Here is a 23,076-nt window from a genome sequence, read left to right as displayed (position 1 = left end):
ACGTCGTTGATGCTCTCCCTGATCCTCGTATGTGTGGCTGGTTACTGTATTCTGGATTTGTTCTGTCCGGCTCCTACGTCTAGGTCTTTTTCTCCTAATTTGCAGCATGGTACACGCCAAGTGGCTTACCAAATATGGCCGGACCATCAGGAACAGCTGACCCTTTGATGATCTCGAGCCCAAGTTTGTAACCGGGCTACCTTGTCCGGCTTTTTTTCGTTGCGAGGCATGCTCTCTGCTCTGTAGCTTTGCGTTTTATTGGGATTCACTCTTTTGTATACGATCCTTACTTCTGGCCCGATGCGTCTGCACTGGCCTCTTACTCTCCTTCCTCTTGTCCTTCCCCATGCCTTCGCTGCTACCGCTGACCAGTGGAGAGGACGAAGCATATACCAGTACGCATTATCTATCTATCTTAACCTGCCAACAAAATGCTCATTATTTCTAGATTAATAACTGACCGTTTCGCTCTTGAGGACGGTGCTAACCTTGATGCCTGCAATCCCGCCGACCAGGACTACTGTGGAGGCACTTGGAATACGTGCGCTGTCATCTTTTCTGTCGTCTTTTGTTTCCCTAATCTTTCCCAAGCATCCGAAATAAACTCGACTACATCCAGAACGCTGGCTTCACTGCAAGTGAGTCTAGATTCTCGATCTACATGGCATAGCCTGACCGCCTTGTAGTATGGATATCGCCAGTAAATCAAAACTATGAAGGCGATAGAACTCCCTATGGATACCCCTACCACGGCTACTGGATGGCCGATATTACCCAGCTGAACGACCGCTTTGGTACCGAAGACGATCTCAGGGCACTCATCTCTGACCTGCACGCTAGGGATATGTATCTGATGGTCGACGTCGTCGTCAACAATGTTGTAAGTGCAAGTTAGTCATTTCTTAAGATCCGCCTACACGTCGTAAACAGATGGCTCTCTCTACCAATCCGGACTACTCCGGTTACATGTTCAAAGACTCCTCGTACTACCATCCTTACTGTGCGATCGACTGGGGCAACACTACGTCCGAGCAAGATTGCTGGCTCGGTGACGAGAAAGTCACACTACCTGATCTCGACACCACCAATCCCACGGTGGTGTCAGGGTATGTAGACTGGATCAAGAAGTTCGTCCAAGAATATGACATCGATGGGCTCCGAATTGACGCCGCCAAACACGTCGATATGGAGTTTTGGCCGCAATTTTGCGGTAGTGCAGGTAAGTGATATATCACTAATCATGTGGTCAAAAGATCTTATTTTTCATGGCAGGGGTATTTTGCATGGGCGAAGTGTTTGGTGGCATTGATGTGGAGCCCGTCGCTCAATATCAGGGATCCCAGGGTCTCGATTCCGTGCTCAATTTCCCCCTGCAAGCAGCACTTCTGGCCGCATTCCAGATACCTGGCGACCTCAATGTGACAGCTCTTGCTGATGTTTTTGAGCAGAGCAAAAAATTGTTTGCTGATACAACTTTACTCGGCAACTTTTTGGAGAACCAGGACGTTTCAAGGTGGGCGAACGTCAGCGTGGACCCGCAGACCATGTAGTAAGTGATTCATATAGCCACCGGAATCCATCTGATATGTGGCATTTTTTAGCAACGCCATGACGTTCACATTTATGTCCGATGGAATCCCTATCGTATACTACGGTCAAGAACAGTCCTTCTCAGGAAGTGGAGATCCATATAATCGAGAACCCCTTTGGCCTTCTGGATACCAGGAGACATACGCCTATACTCTCATCCAGAAACTTAATGCCGCTCGCAATTTTCTTGTTTCGAATACATCACAGACTGATTGGCTCACATCAGAAACGGAGATCCTCACTCAGTCACCCCACGGCGTCGCCATTATGAAAGGACCTGTTATTACCATTCTCACGAATATCGGATCACCGGCGCAGAATGGGACGAATATTGCAGTACAAACGCCCTACGACAGCCAAACAGCCTTCTTCGATATATTTGATTGCGACCAATGGGTCGTAGGGAGCCAAGGATCTTTGGATGTCGAGTACACGAAAGGCGGAAGGCCAGTCGTACTGGTCAGATCTGATGTGCTGGAGTTGTCGGACATTTGCAGCGACCAAGTTGGTGTTGGTATCGTCCATGCGGCCGGTACCAGTGCATCTTCTACGTCAAGTGGTGCCAGGGTAGGCATCCAACAGCTGGCATGGTGGTGGATAGCGCTGATGCTGCCAACATTCTGGTTGTGGACATGACGGACTGAGAATTTATTGTTTCTAATTCTGGACGGAGGAACTCTGGATTCTATTCTCTCTTTTCGATCTTTTCCGCGTTGTACTTTTCCCGTTGTCAATAGTTGTCAGCACTGTCTTTTGTATATTATCTCTCGGCCTGTTTGTCAAATATAATTAACCAGGTATTCCTCCTCAGGCTCTTATATTCCGCCGGGCGGCGCGGAGCGACGCGTGGATTTGCATTGAATCTTGCCTTTTTGGGATGGCCAGTTCGCTCGAAATCCTGGACTGCATTATTACCAGAACAGGTATCACTTTCGACGTTGCCAACGCCCGGCGTGCTTCCGGTATAGCTTGACCTCTTACTTCCATGTCCGAGCCGGCAAGGACAGGCAGAGAGCTCGATGCCTTTTTCAACTTTTTCGCTACTTTCTCCTTGTCTCGACCAGTCGCGACCGCTGCCGACCTCAGCGATGGCGCACCCTTGTTCGAGATTCTCTCGCTGGTGTATGTGCAGACTACTATCGCTCTACTGACGCACAGAATTTCCATTTACCCTATGCCACAGTGACGCCGACTACTTCCGCCAATCCTCACGACAGCCGGCATTATCAGAGAACTGGATTCTACGCTTTGGCACCCTGAAACGATTATATCGCCTAATAACACAGTATTTCTCGGATGTCCTGCAGAAACCAACGAGCGGTCTCGACGTGCCCAACCTTTCGGCAATGGCCAAGGATCATGACATTACCGCGATCCTGATTATGTGTCGGTTGACCATTGCCATCGGTGTGCAGTGTGAGAAGAACAAGGAGTTTATTGAGAAGATACAGGGTCTGAGCGAAGTGGACCAGCATACGCTTATGAAGGCCATCGAACGGGTGCGTGACAGCCGCCGATATACAGAGAAATGCTAACGGAGACTAGGTGATGGTCCGTATATCGAACAGTCCCGACGGCCTCGAGCAGTCGGAAACCAGTATGACCGAGTGCGTTGCTTCCGCTTTCATATCGACTCACTCCTCAACTACCGTCCCCTTAGAGACGACCACTATTATCGAATTCAGTCTGAACGGAGTCAAATTCTGTCCGAAAAAGAGACGCTAGAGAAAGTGTACCAAACTCTGCTCGACGAGCACCGGGTGCTGCAAACCAACTACGATGACGTTGTCTCAGAAAAGGATGACTTGCAAGCTCGGCTGCGAGAAGCAAGGCATGATGCGGACTCGCGGCGGAACGACAAGGCGGATGGTATGATGAGAGCTGAGATAGACAGGCTTCGTGCTGAACTGTACGTGATATTTTCGACGTCATTATTCTCTTATTAATATATGTAAAGGCAAAAGAGTGAAGACAACCTGGCTATTGCAGAAACAGAGCTGGACAGGCTGACCGCGTTTGTGACCGACCTCACAAAGAAGCTGGAAGAATTGCAAATAAAGGCGGACGAAACAGACCGGCTCAAGGATCAAGTCGATGAGTGCGCTTAGGTTCTTGGAAAGAGAGAAGAACCTTGCTGATGATATTCAAAGGTATAAACATGCATCGGACAAGTTGAGGAAGACCGAGAATGTTATGGAGAAATACAAGAAGAAGTTGCAGGAGGGAGCAGACCTCCGTTCACAACTCAAGGTCAGTTATCATCCCTGGTCATGTGGTATCATGGGAATAACTTCCGCTCCGTAGAATCTTGAACGCGAAAATGCCGATTTGATCAATACGAACGCGTCGCTGGAAGAAGAGAACCGAAAGGCCTCCACATATAAGCCTCTCTTAGACTCTTATAAAACACAGGTATCGGAATTAGAGGCGAAGATATCTGCGCGCGCGCAAGAGATCAACACACTCGCGTTTGAACTAGAACAGGCCAAGGAAAAGGTCAAGAGGCAAGAGAAGGAGAGGGAAAAGGATCAGGAGACACTGGATTTATATCAGGAGCGTGTTCGGGAACTGGAGCTGTCCTCACACCGAGCTGCTGCTAAGTCTGAACGGAAGGAAACCTCTGACAGTTCGGAAGCCGAGTTACTGGGAAATGTCATAGGCGAAGACGATGTTGATCAGGGGTTGGGAGGAGAGCTGGACGATGCGATTACGGGGACGACAATGACGGACCTGAAGTTGCAGATACGGAAGCTGAAGCGGGAGCTCGAAGGTGTGAGGAAGAACGAGGCGGATGCCAGTCGAGTTCTGGTACTCGAAAACCTGTTAGAAGACGCCAACAGGATGAAGGCTCGATACGAGAGCGATTACTTGGCTGCTCATCGCGAGAAACTGGTGTTGCAGCGAGATCTCGAAGAAATTCGGAGCGGCAAGTCCATGGGAGACGGGTATGTTTCTTGCTTGTTTATTTCCTTCTTCGGCTTCTGTTAATTGTATTTGATATAGTGCCGAGGCCGCTATCGCTCTTCGTCAAACACTAAATGAAACTGTAGAGCAGCTGGATGCTTTGCGTAAGGAGTTCGCTGAGCTCGAGGTCAAACTCGAGACTCAGACTAGGGAGCTCACTATTGCGAAGTCTGATCGTCAGTCTCATTTTGCTTCTTCATTTGCTACCTATCTACCTACATACCTACCGTTGATATCTGACTGAAATTGGTCTTATTCAGTCACCCTTGTGAACAAGGACCAACTCGACATACTCGCGACCCTACGAGACTCTGTCAACGAAGACAAGGTGGCCCTCGAAGCAGATGTCGAACGGCTACAGAAGCAGAATAAGGAGCTTACTGATAAGAACCGCATGCAGCTGGAGCAGGTCAATGCGCTTCTGCTTGAGAAAGTCACATTACAGAGCGAGGGTATCGGCCAGAGGGAGAAGATGTTGCAGCGTGAACGTGACTTTGGGTGCGTTCTTTTTTTGGGCGCCACGGGAGACGTTGACGTGACTTACGAGATGAAACGCAGGGACCTTCGTGCGTCGTTATCTGGCAAGGATCTCCCGGATGACATCAAGTCTCGTCTACTCGCTCTGCATGAGGAGAACGTTACATTAAAGGAGTCATTCAAGACCTCGCAAGAGAAGCTGCAGAAAGCCAGGCAATTTATCAAGGAGCAGGATAGGCTCTTTAAGGAAGAGCATGCTTCCAAGGCAGGGTCATCCTCGGTAACGTTGTGCCCTCTTATTAGTTGAACTGAAATCTGATGCGCGCATTAGGGAACTTTCGAAGAAGCTGAGGCAAGCTTCCGGTCCCAAATCAAGATCCTAGAGGAAGACCTTGCTCGTCAAAAAGTGAATATTTGCCTTTTTAGGCATATCGAGGTCTACTAACGGTCCTTCTTTAGCACCTAATGCAGGACATGACACGTCGATACAGGCGAGAACAAGATCTTATGATGAGTTCGCTGCATGCCATGGGTATGAAGACAGCTCGTTCCCATCTTGCCGCGCCGCAGAAGTCTCGACCCGAGTCTACAAGCTGGCTCAGTAATCAGCGAGCACAAGTACGCCTTTTTGTACCTCGCCTTTAAATAAGAGCTGACAAGACTGTCGTAGCGAAACCCTGTGCTACAACGTTGATCGCCACACTTTGACACCCTCCTTCCTGGCATCCTTTCGCTTTAGTGGAACCTCATTCTTTCAGGCATCTAGTTTTATACCCTCGAGCACATAATTGTACCCCATTGATGTATTTACGACTATTCATGGTTTAGACTTGTCCTTGAGGACGCTTTGGCGTCGTGGAAATCCAGACAGAGAAATGAGATCAAAGACGTGGATGTCATTACGAAATGTCCAAGATAGACCTGAGACGCGGGTCTATGTCCAAGAGAAAGACATGATACATAATGAATAGAAAAAATGAAGGTTATGCAGAAGGGGGTATACGTCACATAGCCTCTGCTCCCGCTGCGCAGAGACCACAACCTATGCATTCCAGACACGCTGTCGAGGGTAGGTTAGCTCGAATGAACGCTAAGGATGGGAACGAAGCTCACCAAGGCCACCACAGCAAGCGCACAAATAACAAGGACAACAGCATGGATTCTCAAACGCCCCTGATCTGTCTGTCAGACGATCGGAATCAGGTGAAAGCGATGGGAATTATGACCTTTGCAACACCAGAAACTCAAGCATATCTAGGCCAACGTTAGGCGGAAGAAAGAAGGGGAAAAGAAAGGCAAGCTTACACCTAGTATGACTACCACAAGGAGACCGACGAAAACAACGATGAGGTATACTGTCGCAGTACGATTGGTTCCGCGGCACCGGAAGCAAGGGGAAAAAGGTGCGACTCACGCTTATTGTCAACAAACGAACCGTTACCCGTCGATGACCCAGCGTCGCCCACGGCACGCGAGAAAATGGAGTGTCCATCCGTAATGTCGAATGGACACAACAGCAGGATACCAACCAGGGTCAAGAACGCGAGGACGACGGGGATAAGGAGCTGGCGAAGACGGGCAATGTGGCAGTGACGGTGACACGGGGCGTTGGCTTCCTCGTCGGTGAGGGGGAAGTCATGGTAGACGTCCATTGCCTCTGGGCGGGGTTGGGAAGTGATTGGGTTTTTTTCCATGGCCTTGGTTGTTGGTGGGTAAGAGAAGGAAGGAGAAATGGAAATCAGAGAAGGCAACGGTGCTATAAAGAATGGTTACGGGATGTGGTCGCAGCTGTCGGAGGTTGCCATACCAGGTTTCGTTGCTGCTGCATGCTGCGCAAAGCTGTTTTTGGGCTGTGCAGTCCCCGAGAATCGTGGATTACACAAGACCGGGTATTTCTTACTAGCGTATCCTATATTTCTTACTAGCGTATCCTATATTCGCATGGCTGAATAAATATTTGCCCGTGACTCAATAATGTCTCTTCGACCTCCATTCACCTTGCAAACCGCTTTGAAAAAAGTCAAGGTCGCCCAGGACCTCTGGAATACCAGATCACCTGCCAAGGTTGCTCTCGCTTACACCCCCGATACCATTTGGAGAAACCGTGACAGCTTTCTCCAAGGCAGGCCCGCAGTAGAAACGTTTCTGCAGGCCAAGTGGGAAAAGGAGCACCATTATGTGTGAGCTAGTGCTTGGCGTGCACTGGATTCATCTAAATCAGTTGCAGGCTAAGGAAAGAACTGTTCGCTTTCACGGACAACAAGATTGCTGTCCAAGTACCCAACTGTTCCGCTCAAAGTCCACTGTGATACTCATTTCTTCGGTCCAGTTTTTCTATGAATGGAACGAGAAACCGGATGCGACGGGCCAGTGGTTCAGGACATATGGCCTTGAAGCATGTCTTCGTCGTCTACTACGCGGTAATTCTTGACTGACTAGCATTGTGTAGGACTGGACATTCGACGAGTCTGGCCTGATGAGGAAACGTATGATGAGCAGCAACGACATGCCCATCACAGCTGAGGACCGCTGGTTCAAGGAAGGCGTCGATATCGAATCCGTCGAGATTGGAGAAGCACATTTGTAATATGATTCAGAGGTAGCTACCACAAAGCGATGTTCCCCTACATATCTTCAACATCCCCCTACGTAGTACGAGATATGAAAACAATGTGGGCGACCGTAGTCATGAATCAATCTAGCTCCCATAAAATGAGAACGTGCGTGTAGGTCATATAACGCCGTCCAGAGTGTTGAGGAGCAGTATTTGGATCATCAAGCGGGGTATGAGAGAAAAAAAGGTTTTATATTGAAGCTCTGCCAATATATGTAAGTGAAAGATGATGGGCAAGGGAAAGAATCAAAGCCTACACTTAGGTTACACGAAGTGGGTACTTGTGTCCTTCGTTCGGTACGTGTCCTCGTGGTGCAAAGCCCGCCAAGACTTGAAAAGATTGAACGATGGAATTGCTCTTGCTCTGATGAATGGACGCCCTTCCGTAAAAGAAAAGAGGAAGGACGCCAAAGTGAAAAGAGAGCGACGTTGGGAGGGGGAAAAAATCACACTCGGACAAAATCTACGCGCAACAAGGTTAGCTAAATACAACACGAAGAAGACGAGGAGAATCCATACCACACATAATACTCATTAAGAAGCGAGCAGGTAGGAGAGGAAAGAATATAGCATTCCGTCGACGTGGTTAAGGTGAAGAAAAAAAAATGTGAGCTTCTTTCCTTATATATCTACTATCCCAGTGAGCTGAACAAAATACAAAACTGTTTGGATGAACACCTAAAGTGAACACTTAAGATTGGCGACTTAGTAACGCTCAAGCAGACAATCCCCTCGCCTTTTACTAGGGGATTCCGTGGGCGTTGCTAACGCAAGTCGCGTATCCCAATTTTTCAGACCTCAGCTCGATCTGAGAATCCTTTAACATTTCTTTTTTTTTGTTCTTTTCGTACTATTGTAACAGTGTAAACTTTAAAGCAAGCTGCAAGCCTCTAACTCTCACTAGGCTCCCTTCCATGGCCAGTTCAACTTCTTTTGCCATCTTTCACATTTGAGCGGTAGCCAAAGAGAACTGCGAAGGGGGGGATTTAGATATGATGTTCAATGGTAGCCGATGTACATTGTAAGGCAGACTCCATTACACTTGCAGTATCATACAACAATTGTAAAGCACGGATATTCTTCGCGCGGTCTACGGAGCTTGAGAGAGGTACTGGGCTTCGTGTACCTAGCCTTGCAGGGACCTCCAGGGGTGTCGAGTCACTAGTTCTTCGCCGTTAGTCGCACATGCGAGGTCCGTCCATGGCAATTGGGGGGAGTGGACTCGGTGCTTGGAGAAGTGGTAGGGTCGCCAGTTCTTTGATTCGAGAGATTAAGTTCGTCGTATGACAGAAGCAGCAAGGGGGAGGGGAGTTTAACGGGTGCTCGATAACCAAGCGTTACAGATTTCCTGATTGGACAGTAAGGAACTAGGATATCGATGGCGAGGGCGCAGATAGGAGAAAAGTATTTGCCGTTCCTGGCAATTGAAGCGTACTCAGCCACTGCCTCTACTGCGTATCTCACTAACCATTTCGCGGTTCCATCGAATATCCGACATTACTAGTCACATGGAATGGTTCATTAAGCGCAACCTCGGATATTCCTCGTCCTGTGGCATCGCCGAGGTATGGTATGCACCGTAGAGCTTTTGGATGTTGTGTAGGTATCAAGGGACCATTCATATCGAGCTGTTTTCCCATTGCGCTAGAAGCGACTACCTTTGGGCTGTACATGTATGCCGTTACCGGTTAGGTGCATCAGATTCAGGAGCAGGAGACTCGGTGGAGTTTAGAAGATTAATGTTGAGATTCCACGAAGTTCGCAATACATGAAGACAGCGTGCACGGAGGATGTACCCACAGGAATTGCCGAATGTCAAGAACTGCACTGCGCAGTACGCTAAGATGATACAAAACTACAGCACTTCAAGAGAAGTGATATCCAAGATCCGTCAAGCTGGAATTTGTGCTAGTAGTGGAGCACTGGTAAGCGCAGTGGAAGCAAACTGCGAGCGTCATGGCGGTGATTATGACGTCATGCTTGGCGCCACCATTTTCTCCTTATAACCTCCATCTCTCCCACCATTATTCCTGCTCTTCACGACCTCCCACGACCCCCTAGTGACACGAATTATCATGCCCGCCTCTGCCGCTATTCCAGGCCTCTTCTGCTGCTTTGCTGCCACCGTTTTATTGGTGTTCGTGAGTACCTTCATTTTCAACATTGGCCCTGTTCTAACGCGTTCGTTAGGTTTCTGTGTCTACACCCACATGGAACTCTGTATATTTCCTCCATGCCGGCGTAGGAAGCTCAGCGACGCGTTTTGGTGTGTTTGGATCCACCGGATCGTCCATAACGATCGGCTACAAGTTTGAAGCTGCTGGCTTCAAGTGCGTTATCCAGCCCACGTTTTACACGCATATACTGATCCACTGTCCAGTTCTAGCAGTCTAAACACATCAGTTATCTACAATCTAACAAAGACTCTCATCCTCCATCCAATAGGTAAAATTTCATCCAGTTCTATACCAACTTTCATTGACTTTTTGTCCAGCCGCCGGCCTTGCTGGTCTCGCATTCCTCTTCGGTCTATGCGGCGCGGGTTATCATCGCGCAGGGACCGTCTTCATGTCTCTCCTCGCGGCTCTAGCCACCCTCGTGACCCTTGTCGCGTGGGTCATAGACATGGTCCTCTTTGGCATTGCTCGCAACAATTTCCGCGACCAGAACTTTGATTCTCAGTACGGAAATGCATGCTGGCTAACACTCGGCGCCCTCATCGCGCTCCTACTCGCGTTTTGCGCGAGTGCATGCGGTGTCTTTGGCAATTATCGCAAGCGGAGAGAAACCTTTTAAATCGATAGGACTTTTTATGCCGCTATTCATTAACGGAATGCTATGTATGTTTCACTATCACCGCCCATTTTTTGTGCTGAATTGGTGTAGCACATTTAATTATCCCTTCGTATGCTTACTGTATCTTTTATTTACTGCCGTCGCAATGCTACACATCCGTATTGGCACCCCGGGCCAAAATTATTCAACGTTGAACGATTCTCTTGGCCAACTCTGGATAAGAATCGCTGACTATCTAAAGGTATAAGTATGCATTGTGGATACAGATTTGATGGCGTCTTGACCGTACGAGTAACTCATATACAACGGTTCAGCTTCCTTTTGTTTCCTTGAACGGAGAACCTGCATTTGGCACCGCCTCATCCATAAGGGAGACGATGCTAAGCGTTTTCTTCGCTCGTGCGGCATCGTTTTCTCCAAGTCCCCGCCATAGCAATGTCGTGCTTTCCACTAGTGTTCAAAGGCCTTGCTTCAATGAATATAAATTTAACTTGCATTCTCCAGTTCCTAAACTGTCCGTTCAGAAGCTAGAGCTTCTTCTGAGGACTTCTTCTCTATCTCTTTTTTTTTGAAGACCGTACTTGTCGGGAAAGAAGCGAGGAGTCAAAGTTCATCATCCTTCCCTGTGCCGTTCCACTGAAGAAAGAGAAAATGAATGTTGAAAATTTGCAGTGCGACAATTGTCACACTTGATTCGTGGCCGAGTCTACGGACCGGACTTCCCGGCAGTGCTTTACATTTGAGTCTGGTTGATCATTTGAAATTCTGATTCAAATCTGCTTTCAGCATACAACATGCCACCTATTCGCCCTCACCACAAAACACGAACTGGATGCAAAACGTGCAAGAACCGCAAAGTCAAGGTGTGTATCCCACAAAATTCCTTTTAGCTGATGTTAACGTTTAAATGATTGACAGTGCGATGAAGACTTTCCCATATGCAAGAACTGCACCAGGAGAGGGATAGAATGTGTCCGGAGTACTACTGGCACAAAACACGGATCAACAGCGCTAGTACGGTCGATGCTGGGCGAACAAACAAGTTCGAACCAAGACATTGCCACAATACTGAGGTGGACCAGCACAGGTTCATCCGACTTGTTGACGTTGGAATTAATTCACCACTATTCTACATCTACTTCCTATTCACTCTCTTTGGAACACGGCGCGTCGGCATTCTGGAGCAACATCATTCCCAAGATGGCCTTTGACCCCCGCAATCAGTGTCTTCTCCATGCAATTCTCGCTTTCTCAGCTCTCCATATTGGCCACGCCAATTCAACGTCTCCTTTCGCGGATCGGTACATCTCAGCTGCAAGCGCATATTATTATCAAGCGAAAAGAGGCCTACACATAGCAGACACGGGGGAGACTGCAGACATAAATGCCGTTCTCATTGCGTTGTCTCTCGTCGCGCGATATGAATTTGCTACATCAGCAGTAGCATTTCCATCCTTAGCGAGCGATTGGTATTTCACCATCCGCGCAATCCGCCGGAACATTCATGAAAAGGATCGGACGCAACTCGAGAGCAGTGTTCTGTGTTCGCTTTTTGCTGCTATGGCGCCGTCACTCTTATTCACGTCTCTGGAAGAAGAGTTTCCGTCATCCTTGTCGACACTCCTGAGTACAACACATCCAGCTCCGGATGTTGAGGAGCTGAACGACGTGTCAATACGTACCGCCTATGAAGATTCGATATCTTATCTGGAGCGAGCATGGAAAGCTCCACTCAATGAAAGCGTCGGCATATGGTGGTATATAATGCCCAACGCGTTCTTTCAATTATTGAAGGAGGGGAGACCCCGTGCACTCATAATACTGGCGCACTACTGTGTTATGATGAAGCGCGTAACTCAGGAAGGGCGGCTGTGGTGGGCGAAGAAGCAGTGGGGTAATGAGGCTGCGAGAATTATCTCCCTGCTTGACGCCCGATGGACACCGTGGTTAGGATGGCTCTCGAGTCAGTTGGATGAAGTGCATAATACCCAAGCTCTGGATTTTGCGGGCATAGATTTTTTGAGTTGGTTAAATGAGGCATCAATGCAGGAGGCGGTTATTGGACAGACCATTTCTGGTTTGCATACGATATAATAGGTTATATCCGGAAGGGTACGCCCGAATCTGTCTTTTATTCATACTTCTTGGCCCTTCCTCAGTGTTTAGAATCAGCCCAGAACATCTCTCTTTTCTGAGGAGATCAAGTTCCCCACACCAAGGTTTTGGACATTAAGTCCAGTGTGAGACCGCGCCACTGAAGAAAGAAGAGATGCTTTATCATACACGGCATATGACAAGTAGCAATACGGGACTCAAGCTGTGGTCATCCGTTAGAATTTGATTAAGTTTGCAACAGCGATGTGGCCTCTCTTGTCGGTCCGTCAGAGAGCTTGAATATATTATGAATGAGAAGTAGCTCGTGTGAAGCGGGCCGGACTTCGCGCAATGCAAAGGAGCACAATCGTTGGAAATTCTGATACACATCAACTTTCACTACGACCAGCATCATACACCTAGCACCATGACACCAATTCGTCCACACCATAAGTCGCGAAGTGGATGCAAAACATGCAAGCAACGCAAGGTCAAGGTATGTCCTCTCTGCCAGCGATTGTTCAACTGACGCTAACGTTGAAATGATTTGCAGTGCGATGAAGATTTTCCCATATGTAAGAACTGCACTAGGAGAGGGATAGAGTGTGTCTGGAATTCTACCTCAGGCTGCAGCACAAAAATTCCCAGGGAATCCGAACAACTCAGGCTCTTGAACACGGGCGCCGCTCTCTCCACAATAACGAAGTGGCCTACTAGTAGCGCAGGTTCATCGTACGACCTGTTGACGCTAGAATTAATGCACCACTATTCTATATCAGCTTCCTATTCTCTTTCTTCGGATCCTGGCGCGTCAGGAATCTGGAGAAGCCTCGTTCCCAAAATGGCTTTTGATCCTCGCAATCACTGCCTCCTCCATGCCATTCTCGCTTTTTCCGCTCTTCACATGCACGTGGATTCCACGTCCGCCATTGTGGATCGATACGCCGAAGCGGCAAGTGCTTATTATTACCGGGCGAAGCTCAGTTTACATTTGACGGACATGGAAGACACTGCCGCAGACATAAACGCCGTCTTCGTCGCACTAACTCTCATCGCGCGGTACGAATTTGCCACATCAACCGAAGTAGTTCCGCGCTCTAGCGATTGGTATATTACCATTCGTGCAATCCGCCGTAACATTGAAACGAACCGGACACAGACCCAAGGCAGTATTCTGCGTTCGCTCATAGATTCTGTGGTACCAACACGTCTATCTACGCCTTGGGAGGAAGAGTTCCCATCATCCTTGTCAACACTCTTGAGCACATCACACTCAGCTCCGGATGTCGAGGAGTTGTACGACGTGTCGGTGCGCACCGCCTATAAGGATTCGATATATTTTTTGGAGCGGTCATGGGGAACTTCATCTAATCAACGTGTGGGTTTATGGTGGTATATGATGTCAGCTACGTTCCTTCGTTTATTGGCAGAGGAGAGACCCAGAGCACTCATCATACTGGCGCACTACTGCGTTATGATGAAACGTGTAACCCTGGATGGGCCGTGGTGGGCGAAGAAGCAATGGGGTAATGAAGCTGCGAGAATCATCTCCATGCTTGACGCGCGGTGGGCACCGTGGTTAGGATGGCTCTCGAGTCAGTTGGATGAAGTGCATGATACCCAGGTTTTTGATGTTACGGGCGTAGATCTTCTAGATTGGTTCAACGGACCATTAACGCAGGAGACAGTTATAGGACAGACCATTTCTAGTTTGCACTACAGTATCGAAAGACAGTGATTTTGTACCTGTATGCGAACAGTGTACCATTAAAAAGATGAAAAAGTCCCGTAAGAAAGCCTGTATAGTAGACGGTTGTATATATAGAATCTTTAAACGCATTTTAGTAGTCTCGTACGGCTGCATAGTGCTGTGGTGGCATAACAGCTGCAAGCTCTTCACGGTCACGACTTCCCATTCTGTACTCCTCCTCGTTCTCTTGCAAGTACTCGCTGGGATGGAAAATGCAGAACAGGACAATAACCGTAGCCATAAGAACAGCATCGAAAATGTAGAGCCACTGTCGTCGGTTCAGAACGAATATTCGGATCGGGAACGAGAGTAATACTCACTACTTCATTCCTCATGATGGAGCCATCGTTTCCTTGCACGAATTCTATGACCCGGAAAACGGATCGCACCATAATCATGGCGCTCGCGACGTAGAGGACATACATCAAGGTCCTCCAACTTCTCTTCTCGATGACGATGGGGACCACCCGCATACGATAATGAAAAACGACAGACACGAGGATGAACCCTCCAAACCATAGTATCTGAATGACCAAGCCGACAATAATGACGGTCTGGCCGAGATTGACATCACTCTGGTCCTTGGCACCCGCGAGGAAGCCTCCACCTGTGGACTGTTGGTTCTAGCTCACCACGAGGGGCCAACTAAACTTACCGCCGGATTGGACGAAGAAACTCAGGACGTCACCAGTGACGAAGAACTTGGTGAGCCAATTGATCCGTATGAGAGAGAACCGTTCAGTATGGAGCTTGCGCATTAGTCGACCGAGTACGACGTATATGGAGGCAGCCTTTAAAAGACATGAAAACATATCCAGAGAATCTCAAGGTAAAAAAATACGCACATATAGAGCGGGAGCCACTAGAAGCAGAATAGACTGCATAATATAGGGATTCAACGCTTCGGGGTTACTGTGCGACAGAATTCGACCAATGTAACCTATACCCTCCACTGAAAACGTGTCAGTGACGCGAGACAATGCAACGATAGATCAACTCGACTTACTTAGTCCACCGACGACCATAGCGGTGAAGAACCAGGATCGGGTTCTGAAATTCTTCCATGCCATATATACGGTCGAAGCAAGGAATATCACGCAGAATATAGCGGCGGCAACGGCACTGGGTGTGTATCTGTAAAACAAGTGTTTTAGTATAGCTCGATTTCTATGGCGAAGAGAGTGTGCAGTTACCGATAAAGCTTGAAGCCTTCAAAGACACTGGAGTCGGAGTCGGAGGAGTCACTCATGCTACAGACAAGCCACCAGGACTGAAAAAGAAAGAAAAGGGAGCATGAACATGGTATCAAAACGCGTTCAAAAATATAAGTAGCAGCAAGCATTCGGATTCGATCTCGGATTCGGACTCGGACTCGGACTATGATGACATCAAAATACAGCTTTTCATCCATTTGGGCGCACCCCGAGGCAAAGCCGCAGCGTTTTGCTGTTCTTTTCATGTTGAAATCACATAAACAGGCTGGAGGAGACAGCATTGTTTCTGTCATTGAAGCGTTTGCTTCTTCAATTTACGGTCTGCGGAGGCTGCAACTTGAAGCAGGACCAGATGCACTTCGAGCCATATAGAAGAGCTGTTTTGTGTAAAGCACCTGGAGGGTTTCTTCCCCGGTTGAGTTGCTTTCTATCTCTCCTAGGCATGAGAACGATACGTACCTGTTCAGGGAGGGACGATAAGTAGGATCAAAGTGGGATGAGTGTCAACATGGTCGCTAAGACTACGGGCCGGACTTCCGAGCTAAGGCGGTGCAGCGGTACCGTTAACAATTTGAAGTCACATTTTGACCGTACACTGATACAGCATTCCCTATGCCGCCTATTCGCCCTCACAATAAGACACGAAGTGGATGCAAAACGTGCAAGAAACGAAAAGTCAAGGCGTGTCCTCTGCCAGACCTCGTTAAGCTGACGCTAACGTTGAAGTGATTTACAGTGCGATGAGGAACTTCCCATGTGCAAAAACTGCACCAGAAGAGGGGCAGAATGTGTCTGGATCAATGCCCCTCAACTCGAACATAATTCTGCGCTGCCAGGGACATCTGCCCAGGCTGGATCAAGTTCACATGAGAGCCCCCCTTCCACAATATCGAGGTGTATTGGCGAAAGTTCATTTGACATGTTGAATCTCGAACTATTGCACCACTATTCTACCGCTACTTCGTATTCACTTTCTTCTGATCCTGCCACGGCAAATGTATGGAGGATTGTCGTTCCCAAAATCGCGTTCGACCCTAGAAATAAATGTCTCCTCCACGCTATCCTCGCGGTATCAGCGCTCCATGCTCGCTACGCTGACCCCACTGCAACTCACTATGCTATAGCCGCGAGCACCCACCACTGGCAGGCGAAAACGGGGGTGCAAAAGGCAGAAATGGATGGCAAAGTGGATATCAATGCCGTCTTTATCACCGAGGCTCTCGTAGCACTCTACGAGTTTGCTACGTCGACCACGGTTTCCTCATACTCGAGCGGCTGGCAAATCACGTTCCGTGCTATCCCCCCCAAGGTTGCGAGAAACTGGACACAGCTCCAGAATGGCGTTCTACGTCCGATGTTCATCACCTTGGCACCAACAATCATACTTACATCCCCGGAAGGACCATTTCTATCATCCTTGTCCACGCTTTTGAGCACGGAAAACTCGCCACCAGACGTTGAGGAGCTGCACGACGTATCGGTGTATAAGTCATATAAAGACTCGATACACTTTCTAGAGATATCATGGAAAGCGTCATTTGAGAAAGACTACTGCATGCATGCATCATGTATGTGGTGGTCAAAGGTATCCAATACGTTTATTCGCCTATTGATAGAGCAGAGACCGCGTGCACTAATCATCCTGGCGCATTACTGTGTTATGATGAAACGGGTGGCAGAGGATGGTCCGTGGTGGGTGAGAAAGCAGTGGGGTAATGAAGCAACAAGGATTATGTCTGTGCTTGACGCTCGATGGACACCGTGGATAGGATGGCTTTCGAATGAATTGGATCCGCCATGTGAGAATCAGGCATTTGACTTCACGGGGACGGATTTCATAAATTGGTTGAATGAGGCAGGGACATCAGGGCAGGATGGCATTATACGATGCCTAGAATAATATCTTGGTGTCGCCGATAAACACAAGTTTTCTATGAATAGCAGCGCGTAATGTCCAAGTCTAGTAATTGTTGTGCTCCTTCTCCATACTTGTAGATTACCGTCCACTTCCTAGGCCAGAATAGGGATGCATTGAAACTGTATTCGCATGCTCTTCGTCACGCGCATGCATACTCAGTTCTTCGTGTTCCCCCATCGTATACTGCTCGTCGCCTCGTATGTATGCACTCGGATGGAAGTAAACGAACGCAGCAAGTACTTCAGCCATAAGAAGTCCATCGGTAAGGTAAATCCACTGCTACTGTGTCAGAGAATTTTTCAGACAACAGTCAGCGAATAACTCACCCTTTCACTCTGCATGAAGAATCCATCACGTCCTTGTACGAACTCTATGACCCGGAACATTGATCGCGACAGAATCATGTTGCTCGCGCCGTAGAGAGCAAACATAAACCTTCTCCAGTTTGCCTTTCCCGGTACGGCTGGGATAACTCGCATGCGACAATGGAACACGCCCGCCACGACGGCGAAACCTGCGAGCCATATCATTTGGAGGATCAGTCCGACTACGATGACATATTGACCGATCTTTATCTTGTCTTGATCTTTGCTGCCTGCCATGATGCCCCCACCTGTGTAGCGTCAATGCTAGTTCGATGAGAGAGTATACAAGTTATCTGACCTCCAGATTGTAAGATAAAGCTTATGACTTCGCCAAGGACGAAGAACTTGGTGAGCCACTTGAGAGGAATGAGGGAGTAATGTTCGGCATGGAGCATGCGTATAAGCCTTCCTAATACGACATATATAGCCACGGCCTTGTGGATGACAGTGTTAGATTCAAGTTCGACATGGAATAATAGGAACTCACAAACAGAGAGGGAGCTACTAAGAGGAGAAGCGTTTGCATAACATACGGACCAAGAGCTTCGGGATCATTGTGAGACAGAATTCGGCCGATGTATCCAACACCTTCCACTGTGACTGTGGTTAACAACGTCAGGAGGTTTCAAGGATAAAATAACTCAACTGAGACCACCAATGATCATGGCAGAAAAATACCAGGATCGCGTCTTGAATGTCCTCCAAGCTAGGGCCGCGGAAGAAACAAAGAATATAGCGGAAAATACCGCAGCTGCGACAAGACTGGGAGTGTAGCTGTAATATAAGCAGTCTCGATAAGTAGTGTAAAATTAAGACATGAAGAAGTGCCATACTTATAAAGTGGGAAATCTGTATTAGAGTCGCTCATTGTGTAGAAAATGAAGAGGAATCGAAGGAGAGGAGTTAGAATATGGTAGAAGCGCACGAAGTAAGTTCATTGATATAGTGGCCCGCGCTCGCACTCGCACTCGCACTTCTGTGGTTTCTTCCATTGACATAGCCCCAACGCACACCCTGCATTCGTCCGTTGACCTTTTCCGTCCGGTGAGTCACGCATATTATTCCAAGAAGTTAATACGGCCGGCTTATCTGCTTCTAACACAGGAAGTTACCCTCGAAGTGGATCTGTTATAATGTTTCCGCTATCAGCGGTGCAATCTCGTTACCATCCTTGTGTGAAGCAAGTTTTCGATACATAGCTTGCTACGGAAGTCTGTCGTCAAGGGCTGGTGCACTCATTGATATGAGCGGCGCTTTCCTGGAGTCAATTGAGTCCTCCAGCTTGCCCTATGATTCTTCAATGGCAACCCCACGCCACGGCCATCTTGCGTGGATATTTCTACCAGGTTGACCGTAGGGAAGAAAACTAGAGATGTTGGAATCTGGATTACTAATTTTGGAATTATCTCACTTTCTTCTGATCGACCATCGATCCCGGACAAGGTTCTCCGGGGACAGCTGAACTGTAATCAAGATTTCACACTCACTGGTTCACGGCCGCTCACATCCTCATTCTTGCGTCTCTGTGACGGTGTGTACTTGGCATTGTGGGGAAAATCTTGTAATATCTCTACTTTATCTTCGTTTCATATGAGCAGTTTGAGATGTATCGTCGAGGGAAACTATATCGAAGGTTGCTTCGCTGCAATTCTACATCTCCCGTACTTCGTCTTTGCGATGATGACTCTCTTGACTATCTGGTCGATGCGCTGCATACTGACTGAGGTGGACATGGAACTAGCCTGCTGGTAATCTATCCGTTCTCTAGAGTAGTATGGTAGCTAGCTGCGATCCTAGCGCGTGATAGTCAGCAGAATGTGCCTTTCTCTGACATTACTTGCTTGCTTGGTAGCAGTGACTCTGGTACTAGCATTTCCATCGACCTCCGTCGTGTTTGTGCAAGAGCCCTCATTTTGAAGGCCTCTTTATCCGATAGTTGGGATTGAATTTCGGATTCGTAGAACCGTCGAGACCTCTGTTTGGAATACTGGTACCCGGAGATGGTCAATTACTATTGAGGCCGGTGACATCTGTGGAGCCCCTAGCAAAGAACTTGATGCGAAGAACCCGGCATATGAACTTTCCCGACGAAAAAGTGAGTATCTTTGCTTGACCGAACAGCCATTGTTGGAAATTGATAGAACTTCTTAGCGGCGAGTCCTCCTTCTTCGGCCCTGATAGTTGGGAGCACCTTTCCAAGCATTCACTGAAACAGACATCACACTGTAGAAAGATGTGTTCTATCTAGATGGCACTCTCGCACAGTTCGCTTATCACTGTCGATAGCTGCACGACCAGTCCATGTCATCTTTTTAGTGCCCTATGTTTTCCTACCGAAGGTTGAGCCGCTGATAGATCAGATGCGGTTTTTTACGATCCTTCGGAAATTGCAGTAGCGAGATTTTCGCCATCAGCCACTTACGTCGCGATCTCCTTATCATCTACTAGCACAGAGAGGGGAGAGGCATCGAATATAACGACGTTTACAGACTGTCGTTATCATGTCGCCATACCATGAAGATACTCCAACGAAGTACAAAGACTTTCTACTCATCTATGACGAGGTGAGCATAGTTATGATCTTCGAATTTGAGCAAATACTCAAAGTAGCACAAAGGAGCAAGAATCGACACACTCCGACTGGCAGTAGCCTAGGCCAGTCTCTGCGTACAGACTGGCTCGTGGGCCTTTTCCTCCGACATAGAGACCTCCACATGCATCACTCTTGTTCTGTCTTCGGTTCCTTCACCGCACAAGCTTGAAGCATCGATGCCATCCGTAACACACACATGCGTTCGACGGCAGTCGATTCTGATTCCTTGCGTTGTACATTATTTTAGCTATGCCGGCGTCAAGCGGACGGGCGTATCTTATATCACGAATGACTGGGTCAAGTCAGGTTGGACAGCAACACTCATGTATTTCCCCATCTCTGCGACCGGGGGTAATTAAGGTCGTTGCTGTGCCAAAGATCACAATTACCGTTACAACTTACTGATTTTTTTTCGGGCACAATTTCGTGCATCAAGCTCCACCTGGAGACCAGAACAAGGGGACATCGTCCGCTTGGCCCAGGATACTCAATACCTGATCTGTGGGTTTCGCGTTGTCTTGTGGCAGGACATCTTTAAGTCGGCTAAGTCGGCTATACACGTTGTATGCCCCTGGGCGCGCTTTGCAGGTAAGGACTTCGAAACTGGGTGAGCATAGCGAGAGCATCAAGGCAGAAGGGCATATATTGCCCCAAATAATATCTATCTAAGTCTGTAATATATCATACATACATACAGTTTTCTACGAATGGTAGCCTGCAATGTCCGAGTCTAGTAGATATTAGTCCCCTCTAAAACGATAAGTTAAAGTCCTCTTCGTGGGTCAGAATAGGGATGCGGTGCGACCGTGGTAGCATGCTCTTCGTCATGCACACGCGTGGTCTTTTCTTCGTGTTCCCTCATAGTATACTGCCCATCGTCTCGTAGGTATGAACTTGGATGGAAGATGTTGAAAAGAGTGATAACTCCAGCCATAAGAACTGAGTCGAAAATGTAAATCCACTGCTACCGGATCAGAGCCATTTTCGGAGGAGGAATCAGCGAACAACTCACGACTTCACTCTTCATGAGGTATCCATCGTTCCCTTGTGCGAACTCTATAACACGGAACACCGATCGCACCAGGATCATGGTGCTCGCGGCATATAGGACATGCATGAGTCTTCTCCAGTTCGTCTTGTCCGTCACAGTGGGGACCACTCGCATACGATAATGGAAGACACCAGCCACGAAGATGAAGCCTCCGAACCATATTATTTGGACGAGCAGTCCAATGATAATAACGTACTGGCCGATCTTCCTCTTGTTTGAATCATTGCCACTTGCCATGATGCCTCCACCTGTATAGCGTCAGCGCATGTTTAATGGAAGAATGAAGTGGCTGACCTCCGGATTGTAAAAAAAAGCTAATGACATCGCCAAGGACAAAGAACTTGGTGAGCCAATTGAGACGAATGAGAGAGAATCGTTCGGCATGAAGCATGCGGATTAGCCTCCCTAACACGACGTATATAGCCGCCGCCTTGCGAAAGACAGCGTCAGACTTGCGTTTAACTTTGGAACTATGAGGGACTCACAAATAGAGCAGGAGCCACCAAAAGCAGAAGCGTCTGCATAATATATGGACCAAGAGACTCGGGTTCTTTGTGCGACAGAATTCGGCCAATGTATCCAATACCTTCCACTATGACAGTGGTCAGCAACGATATAAGCTCAATGAATAAATCGGCTCAACTAAGGCCACCGATGATCATGGCAGAAAAATACCAGGATCGCGTCTTGAATGTCCTCCAAGCCTGGAAGATTGTAGACAAAAAGAATATCACGGCAAATATCGCAGCTGCAATAGCACTGGGAGTATAGCTGTAATAAAAGGAACTTTGATGAGTAGTGTAAAATTAAGACGAAAAGAAGCACCATACTGATAGAGTTGGTATTTGGAATCAGAGTCGCTCATAGTGTAGAAGAATCGCGAGGATTAGAAGGCGGGAAGAGAAGTTTAAGTTGTGGTAGGAGGGCATGGAACACGCCCATTGATATAGTGGTGCGCACTCGCACTCGCACTCGCATTCGGACCTCGCACTCGGATCGGCTTTGCTGTGCAGTACGATGTCTTATCATTTGGACACAGCCCCTGTACACCTCGCAGTATTTCACCATTATATTCGTGGAATAGATATTTTGAGATCCAAAGAGATTTGAGCCTCTTGCATCCGGAATATGCATATCCGGAAAACATAACAAAAGGGATCCGTCTTCCCTTAAAAGTGGATCTAGAATTTTTGCTGTCAGCTGCGATGTAGTCTCGTTACCATCTGTATTTGAATCTATCGATATAGTATATGATATACATCTTGCGACATGGAAGGAGCTGACACAGGGATTGAGGTACACGCTGAAGCCATCAAAATGAACGACGACCTGTACGACGACACTTTCTTCTACCGAACCATGTGGTTGTGTTATAGCCGCCTGCCCTAAGGTGATCGACGGCTAACTATTTGTCCTCGGATACTTTCCTTCCACCAGGTTCCGACATTTAAGTCAAGCAAGATTTCACGTTCGTTAATTCGCAGCTCTGTGCTACGTGCTCATATAAGGGTGCACCAGCTACACTCTTTTGACATCCTCATTGTTTGGGCTTTGTGACGGTCCTGGGATGGCGTGTACTTAATATCTGGTGCTCTCCTGCGTTCGAGTCTATATATGTTATGTCAGGCCACAGCGCCGACCACGTCTATA

General features: G+C 47.9%; 11 protein-coding genes across 11 annotated transcripts; 7 read left to right on the top strand and 4 right to left on the bottom strand.

Moving 5' to 3' along the window:
- The first annotated feature begins 10 nt into the window (after positions 1 to 10).
- EV420DRAFT_1313259 (glycoside hydrolase family 13 protein) lies at positions 11 to 2,492 on the top strand. The gene is made up of 7 exons (XM_060468609.1): positions 11 to 395; positions 449 to 541; positions 592 to 638; positions 687 to 880; positions 931 to 1,219; positions 1,273 to 1,549; positions 1,602 to 2,492. Exons 1-7 carry the CDS (start codon positions 301 to 303, stop codon positions 2,224 to 2,226), a joined length of 1,620 nt encoding a protein of 539 aa, XP_060326449.1. The 5' UTR covers positions 11 to 300; the 3' UTR covers positions 2,227 to 2,492.
- Positions 2,493 to 5,724, top strand: EV420DRAFT_1567506 (HOOK-domain-containing protein). Its single transcript, XM_060474116.1, has 12 exons — positions 2,493 to 2,712; positions 2,774 to 3,089; positions 3,136 to 3,197; positions 3,251 to 3,499; positions 3,548 to 3,688; positions 3,741 to 3,840; positions 3,895 to 4,535; positions 4,594 to 4,730; positions 4,815 to 5,052; positions 5,113 to 5,311; positions 5,363 to 5,437; positions 5,491 to 5,724. Exons 1-12 carry the CDS (start codon positions 2,576 to 2,578, stop codon positions 5,674 to 5,676), a joined length of 2,481 nt encoding a protein of 826 aa, XP_060326448.1. The 5' UTR covers positions 2,493 to 2,575; the 3' UTR covers positions 5,677 to 5,724.
- Positions 5,725 to 5,889: 165 nt separating this feature from the next.
- On the bottom strand, positions 5,890 to 6,912 carry EV420DRAFT_854720 (uncharacterized protein). Its single transcript, XM_060483734.1, has 6 exons — positions 6,839 to 6,912; positions 6,446 to 6,787; positions 6,337 to 6,386; positions 6,258 to 6,285; positions 6,145 to 6,204; positions 5,890 to 6,091 (listed from the first exon to the last, which is right to left on the bottom strand). Exons 2-6 carry the CDS (start codon positions 6,723 to 6,725, stop codon positions 6,036 to 6,038), a joined length of 474 nt encoding a protein of 157 aa, XP_060326447.1. The 5' UTR covers positions 6,726 to 6,787; positions 6,839 to 6,912; the 3' UTR covers positions 5,890 to 6,035.
- A 93-nt stretch (positions 6,913 to 7,005) lies between these two features.
- Positions 7,006 to 7,618, top strand: EV420DRAFT_1622296 (uncharacterized protein; the record flags this gene model as incomplete). The annotated part of the gene is made up of 4 exons (XM_060475790.1): positions 7,006 to 7,211; positions 7,259 to 7,307; positions 7,361 to 7,426; positions 7,481 to 7,618. The coding sequence occupies 4 exons, from the start codon at positions 7,006 to 7,008 to the stop codon at positions 7,616 to 7,618; spliced, it is 459 nt and encodes a 152-aa protein (XP_060326446.1).
- A 1,948-nt stretch (positions 7,619 to 9,566) lies between these two features.
- On the top strand, positions 9,567 to 10,638 carry EV420DRAFT_1567491 (pali-domain-containing protein). The gene is made up of 4 exons (XM_060474115.1): positions 9,567 to 9,786; positions 9,836 to 9,975; positions 10,026 to 10,090; positions 10,140 to 10,638. The coding sequence occupies exons 1-4, from the start codon at positions 9,721 to 9,723 to the stop codon at positions 10,439 to 10,441; spliced, it is 573 nt and encodes a 190-aa protein (XP_060326445.1). The 5' UTR covers positions 9,567 to 9,720; the 3' UTR covers positions 10,442 to 10,638.
- Positions 10,639 to 11,215: 577 nt separating this feature from the next.
- On the top strand, positions 11,216 to 12,769 carry EV420DRAFT_1767359 (uncharacterized protein). Its single transcript, XM_060480917.1, has 2 exons — positions 11,216 to 11,304; positions 11,360 to 12,769. The coding sequence occupies exons 1-2, from the start codon at positions 11,236 to 11,238 to the stop codon at positions 12,533 to 12,535; spliced, it is 1,245 nt and encodes a 414-aa protein (XP_060326444.1). The 5' UTR covers positions 11,216 to 11,235; the 3' UTR covers positions 12,536 to 12,769.
- A 156-nt stretch (positions 12,770 to 12,925) lies between these two features.
- Positions 12,926 to 14,355, top strand: EV420DRAFT_854640 (uncharacterized protein). The gene is made up of 2 exons (XM_060483733.1): positions 12,926 to 13,031; positions 13,089 to 14,355. The coding sequence occupies exons 1-2, from the start codon at positions 12,963 to 12,965 to the stop codon at positions 14,271 to 14,273; spliced, it is 1,254 nt and encodes a 417-aa protein (XP_060326443.1). The 5' UTR covers positions 12,926 to 12,962; the 3' UTR covers positions 14,274 to 14,355.
- Positions 14,356 to 14,376: 21 nt separating this feature from the next.
- EV420DRAFT_1647481 (RTA1 like protein-domain-containing protein) lies at positions 14,377 to 15,534 on the bottom strand (the record flags this gene model as incomplete). Its single annotated transcript, XM_060478045.1, has 6 exons — positions 14,377 to 14,553; positions 14,606 to 14,892; positions 14,941 to 15,076; positions 15,131 to 15,237; positions 15,292 to 15,419; positions 15,479 to 15,534. 6 exons carry the CDS (start codon positions 15,532 to 15,534, stop codon positions 14,377 to 14,379), a joined length of 891 nt encoding a protein of 296 aa, XP_060326442.1.
- Positions 15,535 to 16,064: 530 nt separating this feature from the next.
- EV420DRAFT_854583 (uncharacterized protein) lies at positions 16,065 to 17,693 on the top strand. The gene is made up of 2 exons (XM_060483732.1): positions 16,065 to 16,180; positions 16,236 to 17,693. Exons 1-2 carry the CDS (start codon positions 16,112 to 16,114, stop codon positions 17,397 to 17,399), a joined length of 1,233 nt encoding a protein of 410 aa, XP_060326441.1. The 5' UTR covers positions 16,065 to 16,111; the 3' UTR covers positions 17,400 to 17,693.
- Positions 17,496 to 18,650, bottom strand: EV420DRAFT_1647479 (RTA1 like protein-domain-containing protein; the record flags this gene model as incomplete). Its single annotated transcript, XM_060478044.1, has 6 exons — positions 17,496 to 17,693; positions 17,744 to 18,030; positions 18,081 to 18,216; positions 18,270 to 18,382; positions 18,438 to 18,556; positions 18,616 to 18,650. The coding sequence occupies 6 exons, from the start codon at positions 18,648 to 18,650 to the stop codon at positions 17,496 to 17,498; spliced, it is 888 nt and encodes a 295-aa protein (XP_060326440.1).
- Positions 18,651 to 21,018: 2,368 nt separating this feature from the next.
- Positions 21,019 to 22,750, bottom strand: EV420DRAFT_1313256 (RTA1 like protein-domain-containing protein). Its single transcript, XM_060468608.1, has 6 exons — positions 22,257 to 22,750; positions 22,070 to 22,197; positions 21,912 to 22,018; positions 21,721 to 21,856; positions 21,388 to 21,674; positions 21,019 to 21,336 (listed from the first exon to the last, which is right to left on the bottom strand). The coding sequence occupies exons 1-6, from the start codon at positions 22,289 to 22,291 to the stop codon at positions 21,139 to 21,141; spliced, it is 891 nt and encodes a 296-aa protein (XP_060326439.1). The 5' UTR covers positions 22,292 to 22,750; the 3' UTR covers positions 21,019 to 21,138.
- Positions 22,751 to 23,076: the final 326 nt, after the last annotated feature.

This window comes from Desarmillaria tabescens (assembly GCF_030435595.1).
Source record: "Desarmillaria tabescens strain CCBAS 213 chromosome Unknown EV420scaffold_42, whole genome shotgun sequence".
In the NCBI taxonomy this organism is placed as follows: Eukaryota; Fungi; Basidiomycota; class Agaricomycetes; order Agaricales; family Physalacriaceae; genus Desarmillaria; species Desarmillaria tabescens.
This window is presented reverse-complemented; position numbering and strand designations above follow the sequence as displayed.